This window comes from Microcaecilia unicolor, chromosome 7 (assembly GCF_901765095.1).
Source record: "Microcaecilia unicolor chromosome 7, aMicUni1.1, whole genome shotgun sequence".
Classification (NCBI taxonomy): Eukaryota; Metazoa; Chordata; class Amphibia; order Gymnophiona; family Siphonopidae; genus Microcaecilia; species Microcaecilia unicolor.
The window spans coordinates 239,607,230-239,627,563 of NC_044037.1; the positions used below are offsets into that span (position 1 = coordinate 239,607,230).

The following is a 20,334-nucleotide window of genomic DNA, read 5'->3' on the forward strand; positions in this document are numbered from 1 at the left end:
GTGCAAAGAAAAGCTACGAGGATGGTATGGGAGTTGCGTTCCAAGACGTATGAAGAGAACATGTATACTGACCTGAACATGTATACTCTGGAGGAAAGGAGGAACAGGGGTGATATGATACAGACATTCAAATATTTGAAAGGTATTAATCCGCAAACGAATCTTTTCCGGAGATGGGAAGGCGGTAGAACGAGAGGACATGAAATGAGATTGAAGGAGGGCAGACTCAGGAAAGATGTCAGGGAGTATTTCTTCACAGAGAGGGTGGTGAATGCTTGGAATGCCCTCCCGCGGGAGGTGGTGGAGATGAAAACGGTAACGGAATTCAAACATGCGTGGGATAGGCATAAAGGAATCCTGTGCAGAAGGAATGGATCCACAGAAGCTTAGCTGAAATTGGGTGGCGGGGGGAAGAGGGGTTGGTGGTTGAGAGGCTAGGATAGGGGAAGGCAGACTTATGCGGGGTCTGTGGCGGAGCCGGTGATGGGAGGCGGGACTGGTGGTTGGGAGGCGGGAAATACTGCTGGACAGACTTATACGGTCTGTGCCCTGAAAAAGACAGGTACAAATCAAGGTAAGGTATACACATATGAGTTTATCGTGGGCAGACTAGATGGACCGTGCAGGTCTTTTTCTGCCGTCATCTACTATGTTACTATGTTACTATGTAAAAGCTACAAAGCAACAAGGCACTTTCACTGGATAAAGAATGTGAAAGTGCCTTGTTGCTTTGTAGCTTTTACTATATGAGACGTGGGGTAAGGAATAATATTTTGTAGAGGAATATATTTGAGTTATTCTCCAAGTTTTCCACGTCATCACTGTGACCCCTGACGCAGGTGCTAGTCACCGAAATATGGCCCGTGTCGGGTCTTTTTGTCAAGGCTCATTCATTAAAGAACTGTGTTCCATTTTTAAAGGCCTGTGGTGCTGTTTTTCTGTTTGGACTTTAGTTTGTACTTCGTTCCCTCTCTTTTGTTTCTTTATCTTCAACATTAGTAAGATCCGCCCCTTCCTTTCTGAATACGCTACCAGAACCCTTATCCAAACCCTTGTCACCTCTCGTTTGGATTATTGCAATTTACTTCTCACTGGTCTTCCTCTCAGCCATCTCTCTCCTCTCCAGTCTGTCCAAAATTCTGCAGCATGACTTATTTTTTGCCAAAATCGTTATACCCACACTAGCCCACTCCTCAAGTCATTTCACTGGCTCCCCGTCTGCTTCTGCATACAATTCAAACTTCTGTTACTGACCTTTAAGTGCATCCATTCTTCAGCTCTCCATTACCTCTCCACTCTCATCTCTCTCTACATTCCTCCCCGTGATCTCCACTCACTGGACAAATCTTTCTTGTCGTCCCCCTTCTCCTCCACTGCTAACTCCAGGCTTTGTTCCTTTTCCCTTGTGGCTCCTTATGCCTGGAATAACCTTCCTGAGCCTGTACGTCTATCTCCATCTCTACCTGCTTTCAAATCTATGCTGAAAACCCACCTTTTCACCACTGCGTTTGGCTCCTAGCTACTACTCAATTGCCTCCCCTTGTTCCTTCTCACCCAGTACTCCCTCGCCCTTAATTGTCTTGTCTGACTGTATTATTTTTAGATTGTAGGCTCTATTGAGCAGGGACTGTCTCTCTATGTCAGGTGTTCAGCGCTGCATACGTCTGGTAGCGCTATACAAATGTTAATAATAATAATAATAATTTTCTAATTTTTGTATTAATGTCCACACGCTAATTTTCCCTGATTAGCACAGAATAAGCCCCACTCTCTGTTCCCAGACCCACCCCCAGTGCTAAAAAATAAATGTTATTTTTTTTGCATATGGGTAACATGCACTTCCCCAAATTACCATGTGATGACTCAGAGTGCTCTGTGGTAAACCATATTTTGCTGCAATAAGCACATATTAGTGCTTACCGCAGCTTTGCAAAAGGGCCCTAATGTGTGCTAATTGCTCTTAATATACGTTAGTTCACTATAACATACAAAATTAATGTTTTATAATGCATACTAATGCATGCAAAACAGCTCATTATTGTGCAAAATGAATAATGCAGTTTATATTACATTTAACAAGTTGTCTTATTCATAGAAAGATAACGCCAGAGGAGTTGTTTACCTACTTCCAGGAGCAAGTTATAGAGACACATGAAAAATAAAAATTTCCCTCCCCTCCTAGGAATACCATACATTCCTGGCTGCAGAAATGCCAAGATAGTTGACTCAAAGGATCAGTGAAGAATTTTGGTTCCCAACCCTGATTCCTTTACAAACCCCACTCTGATCCCCAATTGCTTTTAAAAATAATGGTGCCCCTTCCTTCAATGCTCTACACCCTGATTGCCCTGATGTCAAGGATGACATCCCCTTACCCATCCAAACTCTTAAAAATAATTTGGGCTTCTTTGAATTCACCTGCCTCCCCCCCCCGGCACCTGATGGGTAGTGGGGAGAAGAAGTGATCCCTGGTTGTTCCTCACTTGAAAGTTGCCACCTCAAACAGAGAGTAGGAGGTGGGAGACCTTTATCACCAGCTTCCAGCAGAATAGGTGCTTGAGATGCAGGAGGAAGACCCTGAGCCAGATAAGACTCCTACACTTGACAGTAATAAAGAGGATCACCATCTTTTTCTTCTTTTTTTCCTTTTTCCTTTTTTTTCTGTTCAACAGGGCATAGTTTCTGTGCTGTCACATTTTCCCTCCATGCCATGTTGACCACCAACTCACTATGTCCAATGTCTGCTGAAACTGATGTCCCTGTTGAAATTTTCTGTTATTCTGAGGGTGGAGTCAGCACTTGGCAGGTTAAGTGCCGATATTCAGCACTTAATAGGCCATGGTAACTACCCCTACCTATTATATCTACTGTCCCTTCTTTTCTATTATTTATTGTAGTTCCGTTTTTCTCCTTCCCTATACTGCAACCCCCCCTTTTCATTTCTATTTCTCTTTATTTCATATCTTTCTAAATATATTAGATTTGTAAGCCACTCAGATACTATATATGATGTGTGAGATATTAAGTACCAAATAACTTGGAAACAAACTAAACTTGTAAACATAAATAGGGCCACATAAAAGTCAGTCCTATCATATCTTTATAAGGTTCATCATAGACCACTGGTTAAGTACATAAGTATTGCCACACTGGGACAGACCAAAGGTCCATCAAGCCCAGCATCCTGTTTCCAACAGTGGCCAATCCAGGTCACAAATGCCTGGCAAGTACATAAGTAATGCCATACTGGGAAAAGACCAAGGGTCCATCGAGCCCAGCATCTTGTCCACGACAGCGGCCAATCCAGGCCAAGGGCACCTGGCAAGCTTCCCAAACGTACAAACATTCTATACATGTTATTCCTGGGATTTTGGATTTTTCCAAGTCTGTTTAGTAGCGGTTTATGGACTTGTCCTTTAGGAAACCGTCCAACCCCTTTTTAAACTCTGCTAAGCTAACCGCCTTCACCACATTTTCCGGCAATGAATTCCAGAGTTTAATTACACGTTGGGTGAAGAAATATTTTCTCCGATTTGTTTTAAATTTACTACACTGTAGTTTAATCGCATGCCCCCTAGTCCTAGTATTTTTGGAAAGCGTGAACAGACGCTTCACATCCACCTGTTCCACTCCACTCATTATTTTATATACCTCTATCATGTCTCCCCTCAGCCGTCTCTTCTCCAAGCTGAATAACCCTAGCCTCCTTAGTCTTTCTTCATAGGGAAGTCGTCCCATCCCCGCTATCATTTTAGTCGCCCTTCGCTGCACCTTTTCCAATTGTACTATATCTTTCTTGAGATGCGGCGATCAGAATTGAACACAGTACTCAAGGTGCGGTCGCACCATGGAGCGATACAACAGCATTATAACATCCTCACACCTGTTTTCCATACCTTTCCTAATAATACCCAACATTCTATTCGCTTTCCTAGCCGCAGCAGCACACTGAGCAGAAGGTTTCAGTGTGTTATCGACGACGACACCCAGATCCCTTTCTTGGTCCGTAACTCCTAACGTAGAACCTTGCATGACGTAGCTATAATTCGGGTTCTTTTTTCCCACATGCATCACCTTGCACTTGCTCACATTAAACATTATCTGCCATTTAGCCGCCCAGTCTCCTAGTCTCGTATGGTCCTCTTGTAATTTTTCACAATCCTGTTGCGAGTTAACGACTTTGAATAACTTTGTGTCATCAGCAAATTTAATTACTCGCTAGTTACTCCCATCTCTAAATCATTTATAAATATATTAAAAAGCATTTAACCCCACTCTCTGTTTCCTATCCTTCAACCAGTTTTTAATCCACAATAGGACATTTTCTCCTATCCCATGACCCTCCAATTTCCTCTGTAGCCTTTCATGAGGTACCTTGTCAAACGCCTTTTGAAAATCCAGGTACACAATATCAACCGGCTCCCTTTTGTCCACATGTTTGTTTACTCCTTCAAAGAATTGAAGTAAATTGGTCAGGCAAGATTTCCCCACACAAAAGCCGTGCTGACTCGGTCTCAGTAATCCATGTCCTCGGATGTGCTCTGTAATTTTGTTTTTAATAATAGCCTCTACCATTTTCCCCGGCACCGACGTCAGACTCACCGGTCTATAATTTCCCGGATCTCCCCTGGAGCCTTTTTAAAAAATGGGCGTTACATTGGCCACCCTCCAATCTTCCGGTACCACGCTCGATTTTAAGGATAAGTTGCATATCACTAGCAGTAGCTCCGCAAGCTCATTTTTCAGTTCTATCAGTACTCTAGGATGAATACCATCCGGTCCAGGAGATTTGCTACTCTTCAGTTTGCCGAACTGCCCCATTACGTCCTCCAGGTTTACCGTGAAGTCAGTAAGTTTCTCCGACTCGTCCGCTTGAAATACCATTTCCAACACCGGTATCCCACCCAAATCTTCCTCGGTGAAGACCGAAGCAAGAATTCATTCAGTCTCTCCGCTACGTTTTTGTCTTCCTTGATCGCCCCTTTACCCCTCGGTCATCCAGCGGCCCAACCGATTCTTTTGCTGGCTTCCTGCTTTTAATATACTGAAAATTTTTTACTATGTTTTTTTGCCTCTAATGCTATCTTTTTTTTCGTAAATCCCTCTTGGCCTTCTTTATCTGTGCCTTGCATTTGCTTTGACACTCCTTATGCTGCTTCTTGTTATTTTCAGACGGTTCCTTCTTCCATTTTCTGAAAGTGTTTCTTTTAGCCCTAATAGCTTCCTTCACCTCACTTTTCAACCAGGCCGGCTGTCTTTTGGAGTTCCGTCTTTCTTTTCTAATTCGCGGAATATGTATGGCCTGGGCCTCCAGGATGGTATTTTTGAACAGCGTCCAAAGATCCTGGCAAAAGAGAGATTTGCATGCAGTGGAGGCAGAGCATCCAAATCTCTCTCATGAACAGTCATTGTGGACAGCCTGAAAACCTTACTAGCTGGGGTGCCTCCAGGACCAAGTTCGGGAGCAACTGCCATAGACAGTTAAATGCTGAATATCACACATAACCGGCTATGCTTTTGCTGTCTCTGCTACAAGAAATTCAAGGGCATTTTTACTAAATCTGCAGGAAAAAGGGTCCTATGCTGGCAGCGGGGGCTGTTTTTCTTGCACGCAAAGGCTCTTTTTTACTACAGTGGGTAAAAACGCCTCCAGCACACATGGCCATGTAGTAAGAGAACTCTTACCGCATGGCCATGCGACAGGGAGCCCTTACCGCCACCCATTGAGGTGGCAATAAGGGCTCCTGCGCTAACCTGGAGGTAACTGGGCAGCGAGCGGTGATGCCCGATTACCACCAGGTTACCTCTGCGCAAGCCATTTCCAGGGATTTTCTTTTTTCAGGACCATGACACTGTACCAGTGACTTCACAGTGAGAATCCTGAAAGGTAACTTTAAAACCATACAAGAACGTAAGACCTTTGAAGTCAGAATGATTGAATATTTTAACACCCAACAGAAAGGACTTAACAAGGATCTGGGGTTCCTAGCCCATTATAAACCATAAAGCTGTATTTCTCTGTTGATCACCCCACCCCTCACCTATCCACACCCATCCTGTTAGAATATCAATGATATGCTTTGATATTATGCATGCATACCTCCTACCCACCCCCATCCTCCCACCCTGTCAGACTGTCATAGTAATGCTTGAATGTTTTCACTTATATACACTGTCAGCTAGCACATTTGCTTATTTCCGATCTGACGAAGAAGGGCAACCTTCGAAAGCTAATCAAGAAATGTATTAAGTTATGTCCAATAAAAAAGGTATCATCTTATTTTCTTTTCCATGTTTTATTTTGTTTTGATTTCTATTGATAACCTTTTTTCCCTGGAAATGGCATGCGCTCGGGGTGGGACTGCCACCAGCAGCCGCATCGGGCTGTGGCAGTCCCGAAAGAGCGAGCGGAAAGCCCGCGTTGGGCTTATCGCCGCTCTGTAAAAGGGCCCCTCAGTATTTTAGTGCAGACATGGCCTGGCATTGAATTTCCGGGGATAATGTCATCAGTCAGCATAACGCTGATTGCTGCTGGCTGAATATTGGGCCCTTAAATATTTGCATGTAATAAACATGTTTCTTTCTTTTTTTTTAAATTCCCCTCCAGAATTAACATTAAAAGTGGTCCTTCAAGCAAGCAGTGCATCAGTTGTAATGTAAGGAAGGAACAATGCCAATATTATACTGCAAGATTTAGCAGAAATGCTAAATATTACTCATTGCATTGTTATGGTATGTATGTAACTAGAAAACAAATAGTTTTCAAAGTAGAGTAGCAGTAATATTTTCTATTCTGGTGCAATTTTCCTAAGCGTAAGCTATTATTATTATTTTGAACTGAGTCATAGAAGATAGCTTAGCTAATTATTAGGGTAATTTTCAAGTAACCCATGCAGCTGCAAACTATGCAGTCAGTTTTAATGTACACAGTTTAATATTGCTTCTCTTTGAACAAGCTGAAAGTGCAAAGATTAAAAGTTTGCATCTACTAATTATGCACAGGAAATCAACATATATTCTGCCAAGCCCTGCCTGCCTGTGGAAGGCAGGGCCTTGGAGAATGCGTAATGATGGCCACAAGCATCCCAAAATTCTTTTGCAACTGCTTCTACTGCTATTTGGACATGTGCAGGGGATGGAACAATGGTTAGGGCAGGGTGAACTGACCATGCGGGCAACTGGGCAGTGCCCAAGGGCCCAGAGGATCTAGGGGGCCTAGAGGCTCTTCCCGGTTGCCTGCTACTGCCACAGTACATTGCAGTTCTCACCTGACCTACCTTGAAGGGTTTGGTGGTCTAGTGGCTTCTGCAAGGGCAGGAAAGAATTCCACTCTTTCCTGCCCACTGCCGCTACTCTGCATGGCAGCGCTGGCACCGCTGTGTTTTAGATATGGCTGCCGAGACTTCCGAGACACACAATACTACTGCGGTAAGTCTAAGCAGCCGTTTTGAAAAACATGACAGCAAGTTTTATTACGCACAGAAATGCAGGACTGTATTGAGTCTTGATATTACGTTTTTTATGGATTTTATAGATCTCTATGGACTGTATGTTTTTTCATGTGATTTTTAATAAATATCCCTTGGTTGGTACTTCTCTGGTCATTCCCATTTTTTGTTCTGTTGTTTCTCCTCAGGAGGTTTCCCACTAATTCTATATACTCCTCTCAACTCAGCCTTACCATTCTATTATCAGACCTCAACCAGTGGTTGAAGGATAGGAAACAGAGAGTGGGGTTAAATGGGCAGTATTCACAATGGAGAAGGGTAGTTAGTGGGGTTCCTCAGGGGTCTGTGCGAGGACCGCTGCTTTTTAATATATTTATAAATGATTTAGAGATGGGAGTAACTAGCGAGGTAATTAAATTTGCTGATGACACAAAGTTATTCAAAGTCGTTAACTCGCGACAGGATTGTGAAAAATTACAAGAGGACCTTACGAGACTGGGAGACTGGGCAGCCAAATGGCAGATGACGTTTAATTTGAGCAAGTGCAAGGTGATGCATGTGGGAAAAAAGAACCCGAATTATAGCTACGTCATGCAAGGTTCCACGTTAGGAGTTACGGACCAAGAAAGGGATCTGGGTGTCGTCGTCGATAACACACTGAAACCTTCTGCTCAGTGTGCTTCTGCGGCTAGGAAAGCGAATAGAATGTTGGGTATTATTAGGAAAGCTATGGAAAACAGGTGTGAGGATGTTATAATGCCGTTGTATCGCTCCATGGTGCGACCGCACCTTGAGTATTGTGTTCAATTCTGGTTGCCGCATCTCAAGAAAGATCTAGTAGAATTGGAAAAGGTGCAGCGAAGGGCGACTAAAATGATAGCGGGGATTGGACGACTTCCCTATGAAGAAAGACTAAGGAGGCTAGGGCTATTCAGCTTGGAGAAGAGACGGCTGAGGGGAAACATGATAGAGATATATAAAATAATGAGTGGAGTGGAACAGGTGGATGTGAAGCGTCTGTTCACGCTTTCCAAAAATACTAGGGCTAGGGGGCATGCGATTAAAATACAGTGTAGTAAATTTAAAACAAATCGGAGTTAATTTTTCTTCACGTGTAATTAAACTCTGGAATTCATTGCCGGAGAATGTGGTGAAGGCGGTTAGCTTAGCAGAGTTTAAAAAGGGGTTGGACAGTTTCCTAAAGGACAAGTCCATAAACCGCTACTAAACGGACTTGGAAAAATCCAAAATTCCAGGAATAACATGTATAGAATGTTTGTACATTTGGGAAGCTTGCCAGGTGCCCTTGGCCTGGATTGGCCGCTGTCGTGGACAAGATGCTGGGCTCGATGGACCCTTGGTCTTTTCCCAGTATGGCATTACTTATGTACTTAGTGGTCACAAACTATAGCTTCTTCAGAGAACCCTGATAATATGGATCTTCCAGGGCCAATGAGCACTATCGTCACAGCTTCTCAACTTTGGCTAATCCTAGGGAATCCTGGCCCAGCCTAGGAATCAAACTCAGGTCTTCAACAGGGTATCACACAAAGAGGGGCATAATCGAATATGGGACGACCATCTCTAAGGGCGCCCATCTCAAAGGACGTCCCGGGAAAGGGGCGGGGAGACCGCTATTATCGAAACAAGATGGGCGTCCATCTTTCATTTCGATAATACGGTCAGGGACGCCCAAATCTCAACATTTAGGTTGACCTTAGAGATGGTCGACCTAAATGTTGAGATGGTCGACCTTAGAGATTGTCGTCCCCAGTTTTCGGCGATAATGGAAAACGAGGACGCCCATCTCAAAAATGACCAAATCCAAGGCATTTGGTTGTGGGAGAAGCCAGCATTCGTAGTGCACTGGTCCCCCTCACATGCCAGGACACCAACCGGGCACCCTAGGGGGCACTGCAGTGCACTTCACAAATTGCTCCCAGATGCATAGCTCCCTTACCTTCGGTGCTGAGCCCCCCCAACCCCCCCCAAACCCCACTCCCCACAACTGTACACCACTACCATAACCCTAAGGGGTGAAGGGGGGGCACCTACATGTGGGTACAGTGGGTTTCTGGTAGGTTTTGAAGGGCTCACATTTACCACCACAAGTGTAACAGGTAGGGGGGGATGGGCCTGGGTCCGCCTGCCTGAAGTGCACTGCATCCACTAAAACTGCTTCAGGGACCTGCATACTGCTGTCATGGAGCTGGGTATGACATTAGAGGCTGGCATAGAGGCAGGCAAAAAATGTTTTTTATTTTTTTTTTTTAGGGTGGGAGGGGGTTGGTGACCACTGGGGGAGTAAGGGGAGGTCATCCCCGATTCCCTCCGGTGGTCATCTGGTCAGTTTGGGCACCTTTTTGAGGCTTGGTTGTGAAAAAAAATGGACCAAGTAATGTCGACCAAATGCTCATCAGGGACGCTCTTCTTTTTTCCATTATTGTCCGAGGATGCCTATCTCTTAAGCACGCCCCAGTCCCGCCTTCGCTATGCTTCCGACACGCCCCCGTGAACTTTGGTTGTTCCAGCGAGTTGAGGGCACCCAAAATCGGCTTTTGATTATGGCGTCCCTGAGAGAAGGACACCCATCTTCCGATTTGTGTCGGAAGATGGGTGCCCTTCTCTTTCAAAAATGTCCCTGAAAGAGGGTGTTTTACTAAAGATTAACTCAAGTTATTTGAAGCAGGGCCCGTTTTATTCCTATGGGCCCTACTACAGATAACTCGAGCTATTCTTTAGTAAAAGACCCCCCCAAAACCTCCAGTTTAGTACTTCCTGCACCATTTTGACAGAATTCTAGTGCTATCCCAAGCTATTAAACCTTTATCTTTTATTTTGAACGTAGTTTCAAACTATGTATGGGCAGCTATTTTATAAGCTCTAGTTACAATTTGGACATGCATAGTATTTAGGCATGCACACTGCATAAACGTTTAAAGTCCAATTTTAGAATGACTGGAAAAGCATGTTCAAATCATTAATATATGCATATTGCATGGGGACATGTTCTGGGTGTCTAGCATAGGGCAAAAAACCTAATCAAACCAAAAAACAAAAACATATGATACTCGCAAACAAGCCTTCTCTGGAGTAGCCCCCACACTCTGAAATGCACTGCCTGAAAGGCCTACCCTAGCTGAGATAATATTTAACCATCTCTCTGACCCCATGTGCAACTTTCTTTAAATAAGTCACCTTACTTTCTAACTCTTCTTACTCTCTTATCTATCTATATGTTCCATCTTTGTTTTACCCTACACTATCAATTAAAATATTTCATTACATATTGTGTTGACATTGTAAATAGTATACTTTGCCATACTTTATATTATTAATTGAATATTTTTACTGCTGTAATTGCTTATTGCTCATATTTGATCTATTCTCACTGTACATTGCCTTGAGTGAATTCCTTCAAAAAGGCAGTAAATAAATTCTAACAAATAATAAATAAATAAAATAATTAATGTCAGGATTTACATCCTGTTCCTGGGGACATCTAGGTTATACAAAAGTTCTCATTTTGTGCAGAACTCTTCTGGAGGAATTAGGGGTGATCACCCCGTTAATCTTGCAGTGATTTTTGACCCCTCCCTCTTCCCGCCCCAAAAATGATACTGGCATGTGTTATCTGGCACAATGACGGCTTGGAAAGACATAGACCTGTGGATTTCTAAAATGGCTGACAAAGATCAACATACTTGTGTACACATACAGTGGGGGAAATAAGTATTTGATCCCTTGCTGATTTTGTAAGTTTGCCCACTGACAAAGACATGAGCAGCCCATAATTGAAGGGTAGGTTATTGGTAACAGTGAGAGATAGCACATCACAAATTAAATCCGGAAAATCACATTGTGGAAAGTATATGAATTTATTTGCATTCTGCAGAGGGAAATAAGTATTTAATCCCTCTGGCAAACAAGACCTAATACTTGGTGGCAAAACCCTTGTTGGCAAGCACAGCGGTCAGACGTCTTCTGTAGTTGATGATGAGGTTTGCACACATGTCAGGAGGAATTTTGGTCCACTCCTCTTTGCAGATCATCTCTAAATCATTAAGAGTTCTGGGCTGTCGCTTGGCAACTCGCAGCTTCAGCTCCCTCCATAAGTTTTCAATGGGATTAAGGTCTGGTGACTGGCTAGGCCACTCCATGACCCTAATGTGCTTCTTCCTGAGCCACTCCTTTGTTGCCTTGGCTGTATGTTTTGGGTCATTGTCGTGCTGGAAGACCCAGCCACGACCCATTTTTAAGGCCCTGGCGGAGGGAAGGAGGTTGTCACTCAGAATTGTACGGTACATGGCCCCATCCATTCTCCCATTGATGCGGTGAAGTAGTCCTGTGCCCTTAGCAGAGAAACACCCCCAAAACATAACATTTCCACCTCCATGCTTGACAGTGGGGACGGTGTTCTTTGGGTCATAGGCAGCATTTCTTTTCCTCCAAACACGGCGAGTTGAGTTCATGCCAAAGAGCTCAATTTTTGTCTCATCTGACCACAGCACCTTCTCCCAATCACTCTCGGCATCATCCAGGTGTTCACTGGCAAACTTCAGACGGGCCGTCACATGTGCCTTCCGGAGCAGGGGGACCTTGCGGGCACTGCAGGATTGCAATCCGTTATGTCGTAATGTGTTACCAATGGTTTTCGTGGTGACAGTGGTCCCAGCTGCCTTGAGATCATTGACAAGTTCCCCCCTTGTAGTTGTAGGCTGATTTCTAACCTTCCTCATGATCAAGGATACCCCACGAGGTGAGATTTTGCGTGGAGCCCCAGATCTTTGTCGATTGACAGTCATTTTGTACTTCTTCCATTTTCTTACTATGGCACCAACAGTTGTCTCCTTCTCGCCCAGCGTCTTACTGATGGTTTTGTAGCCCATTCCAGCCTTGTGCAGGTGTATGATCTTGTCCCTGACATCCTTAGACAGCTCCTTGCTCTTGGCCATTTTGTAGAGGTTAGAGTCTGACTGATTCACTGAGTCTGTGGACAGGTGTCTTTCATACAGGTGACCATTGCCGACAGCTGTCTGTCATGCAGGTAACGAGTTGATTTGGAGCATCTACCTGGTCTGTAGGGGCCAGATCTCTTACTGGTTGGTGGGGGATCAAATACTTATTTCCCTCTGCAGAATGCAAATAAATTCATATACTTTCCACAATGTGATTTTCCGGATTTAATTTGTGATGTGCTATCTCTCACTGTTACCAATAACCTACCCTTCAATTATGGGCTGCTCATGTCTTTGTCAGTGGGCAAACTTACAAAATCAGCAAGGGATCAAATACTTATTTCCCCCACTGTATATGCTGCCATATTGATCCCTTTGATATTTTGGATATTGATAGTTGTAAAATGGATGCTCTTGCCACCTGCAACAAGCATGTATTTTAGAACATGTTCCAAGTCTGCAGATTCTATTCTAAAAAAAACTTGCAGAACATGACACATCCCATCCTGGGCGTCTCAATTCCAATTTGTGTGTTCCAACTAAAATGTGCCTTTACATATATATCTTTAAACAATATAAAAACAACTTTTATTTTTTTAAACCAGGTCCAGGCATTCCTATTTTTACTCTTCATGATGGAAGGAGTGATAAAGGTAACCTTGCATTTGTTATTTTTCGACTGTTGTTGTTCTGACTGTAACACTTTTCTACATTAATATACCTCTACTCTTTATTAATTTTTTTATTGTTTATGTGCTAGAAAATTATCCTTCAAGAATAATCAACAAGATGTATTTTGTGACAAATGTTTCAAAATGGAATAACAAATTCAACCAGCTTCAGTAAACTAATGTAATAAAAGTAGTGAATTAAAATCGTGATTTTATTTTAGCATATTGTAAACTACTTTGAATGGCATTTTTCTATTAAAGCAATGCAAAAATTGTACGTTAATGAATAAGGAAAATGCTTTAGCTTGTGGAGTAGGCTTGGAGGAGTAGCCTACTGTTTAGAGCAATGGACTGAAACCTGGAGAAGCATGGTTTCAAATCCTCTTTTGTGACAGATGCACTTTGTGACATTGGGCAAGTCACTAAGGGGTCCTTTTACTAAGGTGCACTAATGATTAGTGCTTGCTAAATGATAAGACACCCATAGGAATATAGGGCCAGATTCTATATATGGTGCCTAAAAAATCCACGTAGTAAACATTTCCGCCTAAGCATATTCTATAAGCAACACCTAGATTTATGCTCAGTATATAGAATACGCTTAGTTGATATCCTAATGCCTAAAACTACATACGTCCATTTACACCAATGAAAACATGGCATAAATCCCAGTGTGCAGATTTACGCACACTGGGCCATATTCTGTAACTATGCACGTAAATTTCAGAATGCCCATAAAATGCCCATTTCCCCTTCTGAACTGTGTGCTTTAGAATTTAGTCACAGTTCATTACAGAATACGCTTAGCAAGTTGTGCACATAAATTCTAATTATTACCAATTAGTGCTCATTATTGCTTGTTAAGTACTGTTAAATACACTAATTGGCTTTTTAAGCCAATTAAGTTACGCATGTTGTTATACAATACACCTGGATTTCTGCGCGGATCTCTAGATGCGCTATATAGATAATGGACATCTTGTCATTTAGCTCATGTTAATCATTAGTACACAATAAATCCATCAGCGCATCTTAGTTAAAGGACCCCTTCCATTGCCTTAGGTACAAACTTATAGGTTTATTTATTAAGGGACCTGTTTACTAAGGGGTCTTTTTACCAAGCTGCAGTAGAAAGTGGCCTTAGGAAATCCTTCCACTAAGGCCAATTTGACTGCAGCAATAAAATGGCTGATTTTCCATTTGTTAAATTAATGGCCATGTGCTAACGTTCCTACTTCATATAACTCTGGAAAACCAGTTTAGGAAAGCAAAAGACAATTAATCCTAAGGAGGAAAATGCCTCAAGAAGCACCTCTTCTGCTCATTTGCAAAAGGAGGGCTAGGCCTTCTTCATCATCGACTAAAAACCTCCTAGTCTGTATGACTTGTTTAGATTCTTCTACTCAACTCTTCCTTCTCAAATTTACATTAGCTTTATGTAAATGTACTTAGCTTAAAGATGTGTGTTGTCCTTCCGTCTTTCACCGCGGTCACACGTCTTTAAGCTAAGTACAATTACATAAAGCTAATGTAAATTTGAGAAGGAAGAGTTGAGTAGAAGAATCTAAACAAGTCATACAGACTAGAAGGTTTTTAGCCGATGATGAAGAAGGCCTAGCCCTCCTTTTGCAAGTGAGCAGAAGAGGTGCTTCTCGAGGTGTTTTCCCTCCTTAGAATTGTCTTTTGCTTACCTAAACTGGTTTTCTAGAGTTATATGAAGTAGGATTAATTAGTGAAGAGACCTGAGCCCCTTTTAGAAGTTTAGTTCATGTGCTAACGTTGCCATTAGCGTGCACCCATTAAAAAAATTACCATTGAAGCATACAGGAACCCCCACTATCCACCCCTCTGACCCGCCCCTCCAACAAAAATGAAAAATAGTTCTTAGCGCACTGGTAGCATGCGCTGATTAGGAAATTACCACAGGACACTCGAGCATGTCCTGTGGTAAAGCCATTTTAATATGCAGTAAGTGCTTACCACAGCTTAGTAAAAGGGACCCCTAAGTGTAATAAGCAATTAGGGCCAAATTCTATATATGACACTTTAAAAAAATCCATGCAGAAAACATTTGCCACCTAGGCACATTCTAAGATTTAGGTGCGGTATATAGAATACGCTTAGTTGATATCCTAATGCCTAAAACTATGCACCTCTATTTATACCAACGAGAACATGGCATAAAGCCCTGCATGTAGATTTACGCAGACTGGGCTATATTCTATAACAACGTGTGTAAATTGCGGAACACCCACAAAATGCCCATTTCCCCGCCCATGGCCACACCCCTTTTGAACTGCATGCTTTAGGATTTAGGCACAGTTTATTACAGAATACGCTTAGCGAGTTATGTGCATATATTTTAATTATTGCCTATTAATGTTCTTTATTGCTTGTTAAGTGCTGTTAAAAATGCTGATTGGCTTGTTAAGCCAATTAAGTTACACGTGTTGTAATGTAATACACTTAGATTTCAGCATGGAACGCTAGGCACGATATATAGAATCCAACAGCTAGTGAGCAGTAACAGATGCCACATGGCTGCAACACTTACCACATGTTAATTTGTGTGGTAACCCTCAGATTCTATATATGGTGCCTAAAGTTGCACATGCAAATTCAGCAGTACGGCCAAATTGCGTGTGCAACTTAATTGGCCATTAACAAGCAATTATTGGCACTAATTAGAATTTACACACATAACTTTCTAATCATATTCTGGAAAGTGGTGTGCGTAAATTGTAACATGTACATCTCAAAAGGGGACGGGGCCATGGGAGGGGCATGGGTGGGTCACGGGCATTCCTAAAAATGACACACTCTGTTATAGAATATGCCCAATCCATGCCTAAGTTAGGCAGGGGCATGTTCACCGGGTTTTACTTGGCATAAATGGTCACACCTACATTTTAGTCACTGGAATGGGCGCTATGTGTATTCTATAAACTGTGCCTAATTTTAGGCAATATTTATAAGATATCGCTAAGCGCTGTTTTTTTCAGTGCCAATGTTTTTGGCACCATATATAGAATTCACCTCTAACTGCTTGCTATAGCGGGGGCAGTAAAGAAGTGGAAATGGGCAGCTTACGAACATGCTTGCGGTTAGTGCACTGTGAATTACTGTGTACCATCACTGCCGCAGATAGCACCGGCGCACTTACCTCTCCATTCAGCTTGTGGCCATATTCACCTTCCAGATGCCACAAAGATTTGGGATGAATCAAACCTTTTAGTTATAAATGTAAATGACTTGAAAGTCCCAGAGAAGTACTTGAGCTTCTTTTGCCTTGCACCATAATTCATATATTTTGTTCTGATCAAATGACACATTTTGACTGTAGGGTAGCACCATAAGTAGAACTATTTTAATGCTGAATTTTGAGAAACTATATATTCATTTTCCCTTAATGTTTGAAAACTAATAGAGTCCCTATGAACTGTTCTTTAACTTTGATATAACAAAAGAGAGGGAACAAAGTACAAACTAAAGTCCAAACAAAAAAAAAAAACCAGCACCACGGGCCTTTAAAAATGGAACACAGTTCTTTAATAAATGAGCCTTGACAAAATGACCTGACACGGGCCGTGTTTCGGTGACTAGCACCTGCGTCAGGGGTCACAGTGATGACGTGGAAAACTTGGGGAATAACTCGAATATATTCCTCTACAATATATTATTCCTTACCCCACGTCTCATGTAGTAAAAGCTACAAAGCACCAAGGCACTTTCACTTTCTGTATCAAAATGGATGAAAAAAAAAATGATACAGAAAGTGAAAGTGCCTTGGTGCTTTGTAGCTTTTACTACATGAGACGTGGGGTAAGGAATAATATATTGTAGAGGAATATATTCGAGTTATTCCCCAAGTTTTCCACGTCATCACTGTGACCCCTGATGCAGGTGCTAGTCACCGAAACACGGCCCGTGTCGGGTCTTTTTGTCAAGGCTCATTCATTAAAGAACTGTGTTCCATTTTTAAAGGCCCGTGGTGCTGTTTTTTTTGTCTGTTCTTTAACTTTACCATTATAGCAGACTAGATTCTATTTTTGTCATAGACACAGAGTGAAGCCCAATTTGTGTATTTTTGTCTTGTTGTATGCTGAACATTAATAATATATTTGACATATAACAATAGACCCAATTTCTTGCAATTTTCTGCTATAAAAAATTATCACCACATTTGGGTCATGCCACAAGAAATGCCCTCCCATTAAAGGCCTTTTTTGGGGGGACGAAAGTAGACGTGCGGCAAAATGAAAATTGGCACGCGTCCATTTTGGTCCTGAGACCTTATCGCCACCCATTGACTTAGCAGTAAGGTCTCACGCGTTAACCGGGTGGTAATCATCAGCGTGCGTACAATGCCGATTACTGCCCACTTAGTGCCCCACGCCGGAATATTTTCCAGCACACATAGTGGGTGAACGTAAAAAATGAAATTAACTCCTGGGTCATGCTGTTGCTGAACAGTAGTTCAAAACGGATGCACGTAGGATGTGCGTATGCACCTACACAGCTTAGTAAAAGGGCCCCTTAACTGGTTAACATCCCAAGCTTCCTTTTGCTGTAGAAAATTGTCATTTGATCTGTTGAAATCAAAATACCTTTTGCCACAATAGAAAAGTTATCACAATTGAATCAATATCTACCTGATGCTGTAATTTATTTGAATATTTGATTATGCCCACTCTTATCTTATTTTCTTTTGTATGGATTCAAATTGTATAGAAATAGTGAAGGAAAATCCTATAACTTTGGTGCCTAAAAAATCGGTGTAAACCTCCCCCCCCCCCCCCGCTCAGCGCTATTCTATAAACCATGCTTAAAGTTAGAATAGCGCTTGCGCCTAGGAACCACAAATACATTTAGGCTTGGCCATTTACAGTTGGTGCACTGTTTCCCTTGATAAATTTCTATTTTCTACTGCAGGGGCATTCCCGGTGGTAATTGGCAGTGCGACCACATTGCCACACGCTGCCTGATTACCACTTGAGTAGCGTGTGGGCCCTTACTGCCAAGTAAAAAGGTGGTGGTAAGGGCTCAGGCAGTAAAATAGCCATGCACTGCTTTTAATATTAGTGCACAGTCATTTACTGCCCCATTTAAAATGGCCCAGCACGTGCCAGTTTCACACATCCAATCTAGCGCAGGCCACTTTTTACCCCAGCCTAGTAAAAGGGCCCGAAATCAGGTGCAGATCCCACCTTATTCTATAATTGTGCGTGTAACTGAAAGGAATGCCCCTGATCTGCCTTTCACCTTCCCATTTCCATGCCCCCTTTTTTGACTTGTGCATAAAATGTAGGCATAGAGACCACACCTAAATTTACATGTGTATATTTTAATTAATTTTAACTAGTGCCAATAATTGCTTGTTAAAAAGCCAATTAATGACACTAGTTAGCTCATTATTTAAATTGGGCATGCAATTTTTAGTGCTTTTATAGAATTCTGGGGTAAGTGTGTGTGTATGTTATGGAATAATAACACTTATGCACGTCAGAGACGCAGATAATTGGCAGTTCTATGCAAATGTGCTAGGCAATGTTTTATAATGTATGCACCAAAGTCACTTATTGTGAATTTGAAAGGGGGCGGAGTATGGGTGAGCCATGGATGGTTTAGGTGTGCCAACTTACACCAACCATTGATTTGTCATAAGTGGGTGCACTTAAATTTCAGTGTGCCAACACAGCTTTGCCACTAGTATTCTCTAATGGCTAAGGTACACCCTGAAACTGGTATAGAATTGGTGCTAAATGTGCCCCCTTGTGGCACTTAAGTTATAGAATTGTCCCTTCCCCGTTTTGTTTTTGGCTAGCTAGGACCACAGAAGAGGTCTTTGTTCTATTTTGGTGGTAGCTTATCTATATTATAAATGTGGCATAATGCACTAGGGGGTATGTTTACTAAGGTGTGTTAGCATTTTTAATGCGCCTTTAAAGTTAAGGTGCATTAAACGCTAACACGGCTAAACATTTCTACGGGCACGTTAGCGTTTAACGTGCATTAACCAGGCTAATGCGCCTATAGTGCACCTTAGTAAACATAGGCATAGGGGTGTAAACATCCCCTATCCTCCTCCCCCCTCAAAATTTGATTCATTTTAAAATTTTATGATTTTTTTCTGATTTTCAAGGTGTTTTTTTCCAGTTTGTTTTACATCTTCATGTTGTAATTTGTACAATGTATGGATTCCATAGGTTTGTATGCTTTCAAATCAAACATACATGGGTTAATTCATTGGTATACTCAAATGCAATTGGTTTGCATACACTAAATAAGATAATTAATCAAATATATGCTACCAAATGCAAATCCCTACTATATACTGGCTCACTTGTGTAGAATGAAAGGATTTATTTTCATTCGAGTATGATTTTCTGCCTAGAGCTTGAAATTTTAGAAAACAACAAAGACCTGGAATCCACGCTGAAGACGATCCAAATGCCCCGACAAGAAATTAAGACAATTGAATTGAATGGAAATTGTAAGCCTTGTCTTTTTTTTTGTAATTCTTTTTTCTCTGTTTTGGCCAGTTGCATACAGAGATCAGTTTTTCAGAGGGATGTAAGCAGGGAACTGTCAAAATATCCAGCTAGATGCCTTGGGAGGAAACCTTCACCCAATTAGAAATTAAAAACACAAAGGGGTCCTTTTATTAAGATGCGCTATAAAGTGGCCGGTGCTGCGAGTAGAGTGTGGGATTGCCTAGTGCTCTGGGCACTTTCTAGCACAGCTGAAAAATGGCCATGGTTGGCTTTAGTTTTAATGGCCATGCGTTAATGTCCTCATTAGCACGTGGCCATTGCTACCAGGAGCCATTACTGCCACCTATTTAGGAGGCATTATGGGCTCCTATGCTACTCCTGTGTGAATTGGGTAGCACTTGGTAATATACCCGAGCTACCTGATTAGCACAGGCACACCTACTCTCTGCCCCCAGAAACGCCTCCCACGCTGGAAAATAAAAAATATTATTGCCTGGGATTATTGCACGCTAAGTGGAACACTACTGCGGGACACCTCGGCGTGTCCCACAATGGTGCTTTTTTAGCATGCGGTAGACTAACCGCAGCTTAGTATAAGGCCCCATAGAGGGGCATAATCGAACGAGGATGACCTTTTCTAAGGGCGCCCATCTCTAAGGACGTCCTGGCGAAGGGGCTGGGAAACCCATATTATCGAAACAAGATGGGCGTCCATCTTTCGTTTCATTCCATTTCGGTTGGGATGCCTAAATCTCAACATTTA

General features: G+C 42.2%; 1 protein-coding gene across 2 annotated transcripts in view; it reads left to right on the plus strand.

Moving 5' to 3' along the window:
- The window catches only part of FAP (fibroblast activation protein alpha), a 185,783-nt gene that overhangs the window by 94,866 nt on the left and 70,583 nt on the right, over positions 1-20,334 (plus strand). For both annotated transcript variants that reach the window (XM_030209580.1, XM_030209581.1), the window contains 3 exons: positions 6,608-6,732; positions 13,012-13,059; positions 19,472-19,570. In XM_030209580.1, the coding sequence (XP_030065440.1) occupies positions 6,608-6,732; positions 13,012-13,059; positions 19,472-19,570 (272 nt within the window). The remainder of the gene's footprint in view (positions 1-6,607; positions 6,733-13,011; positions 13,060-19,471; positions 19,571-20,334) is intronic.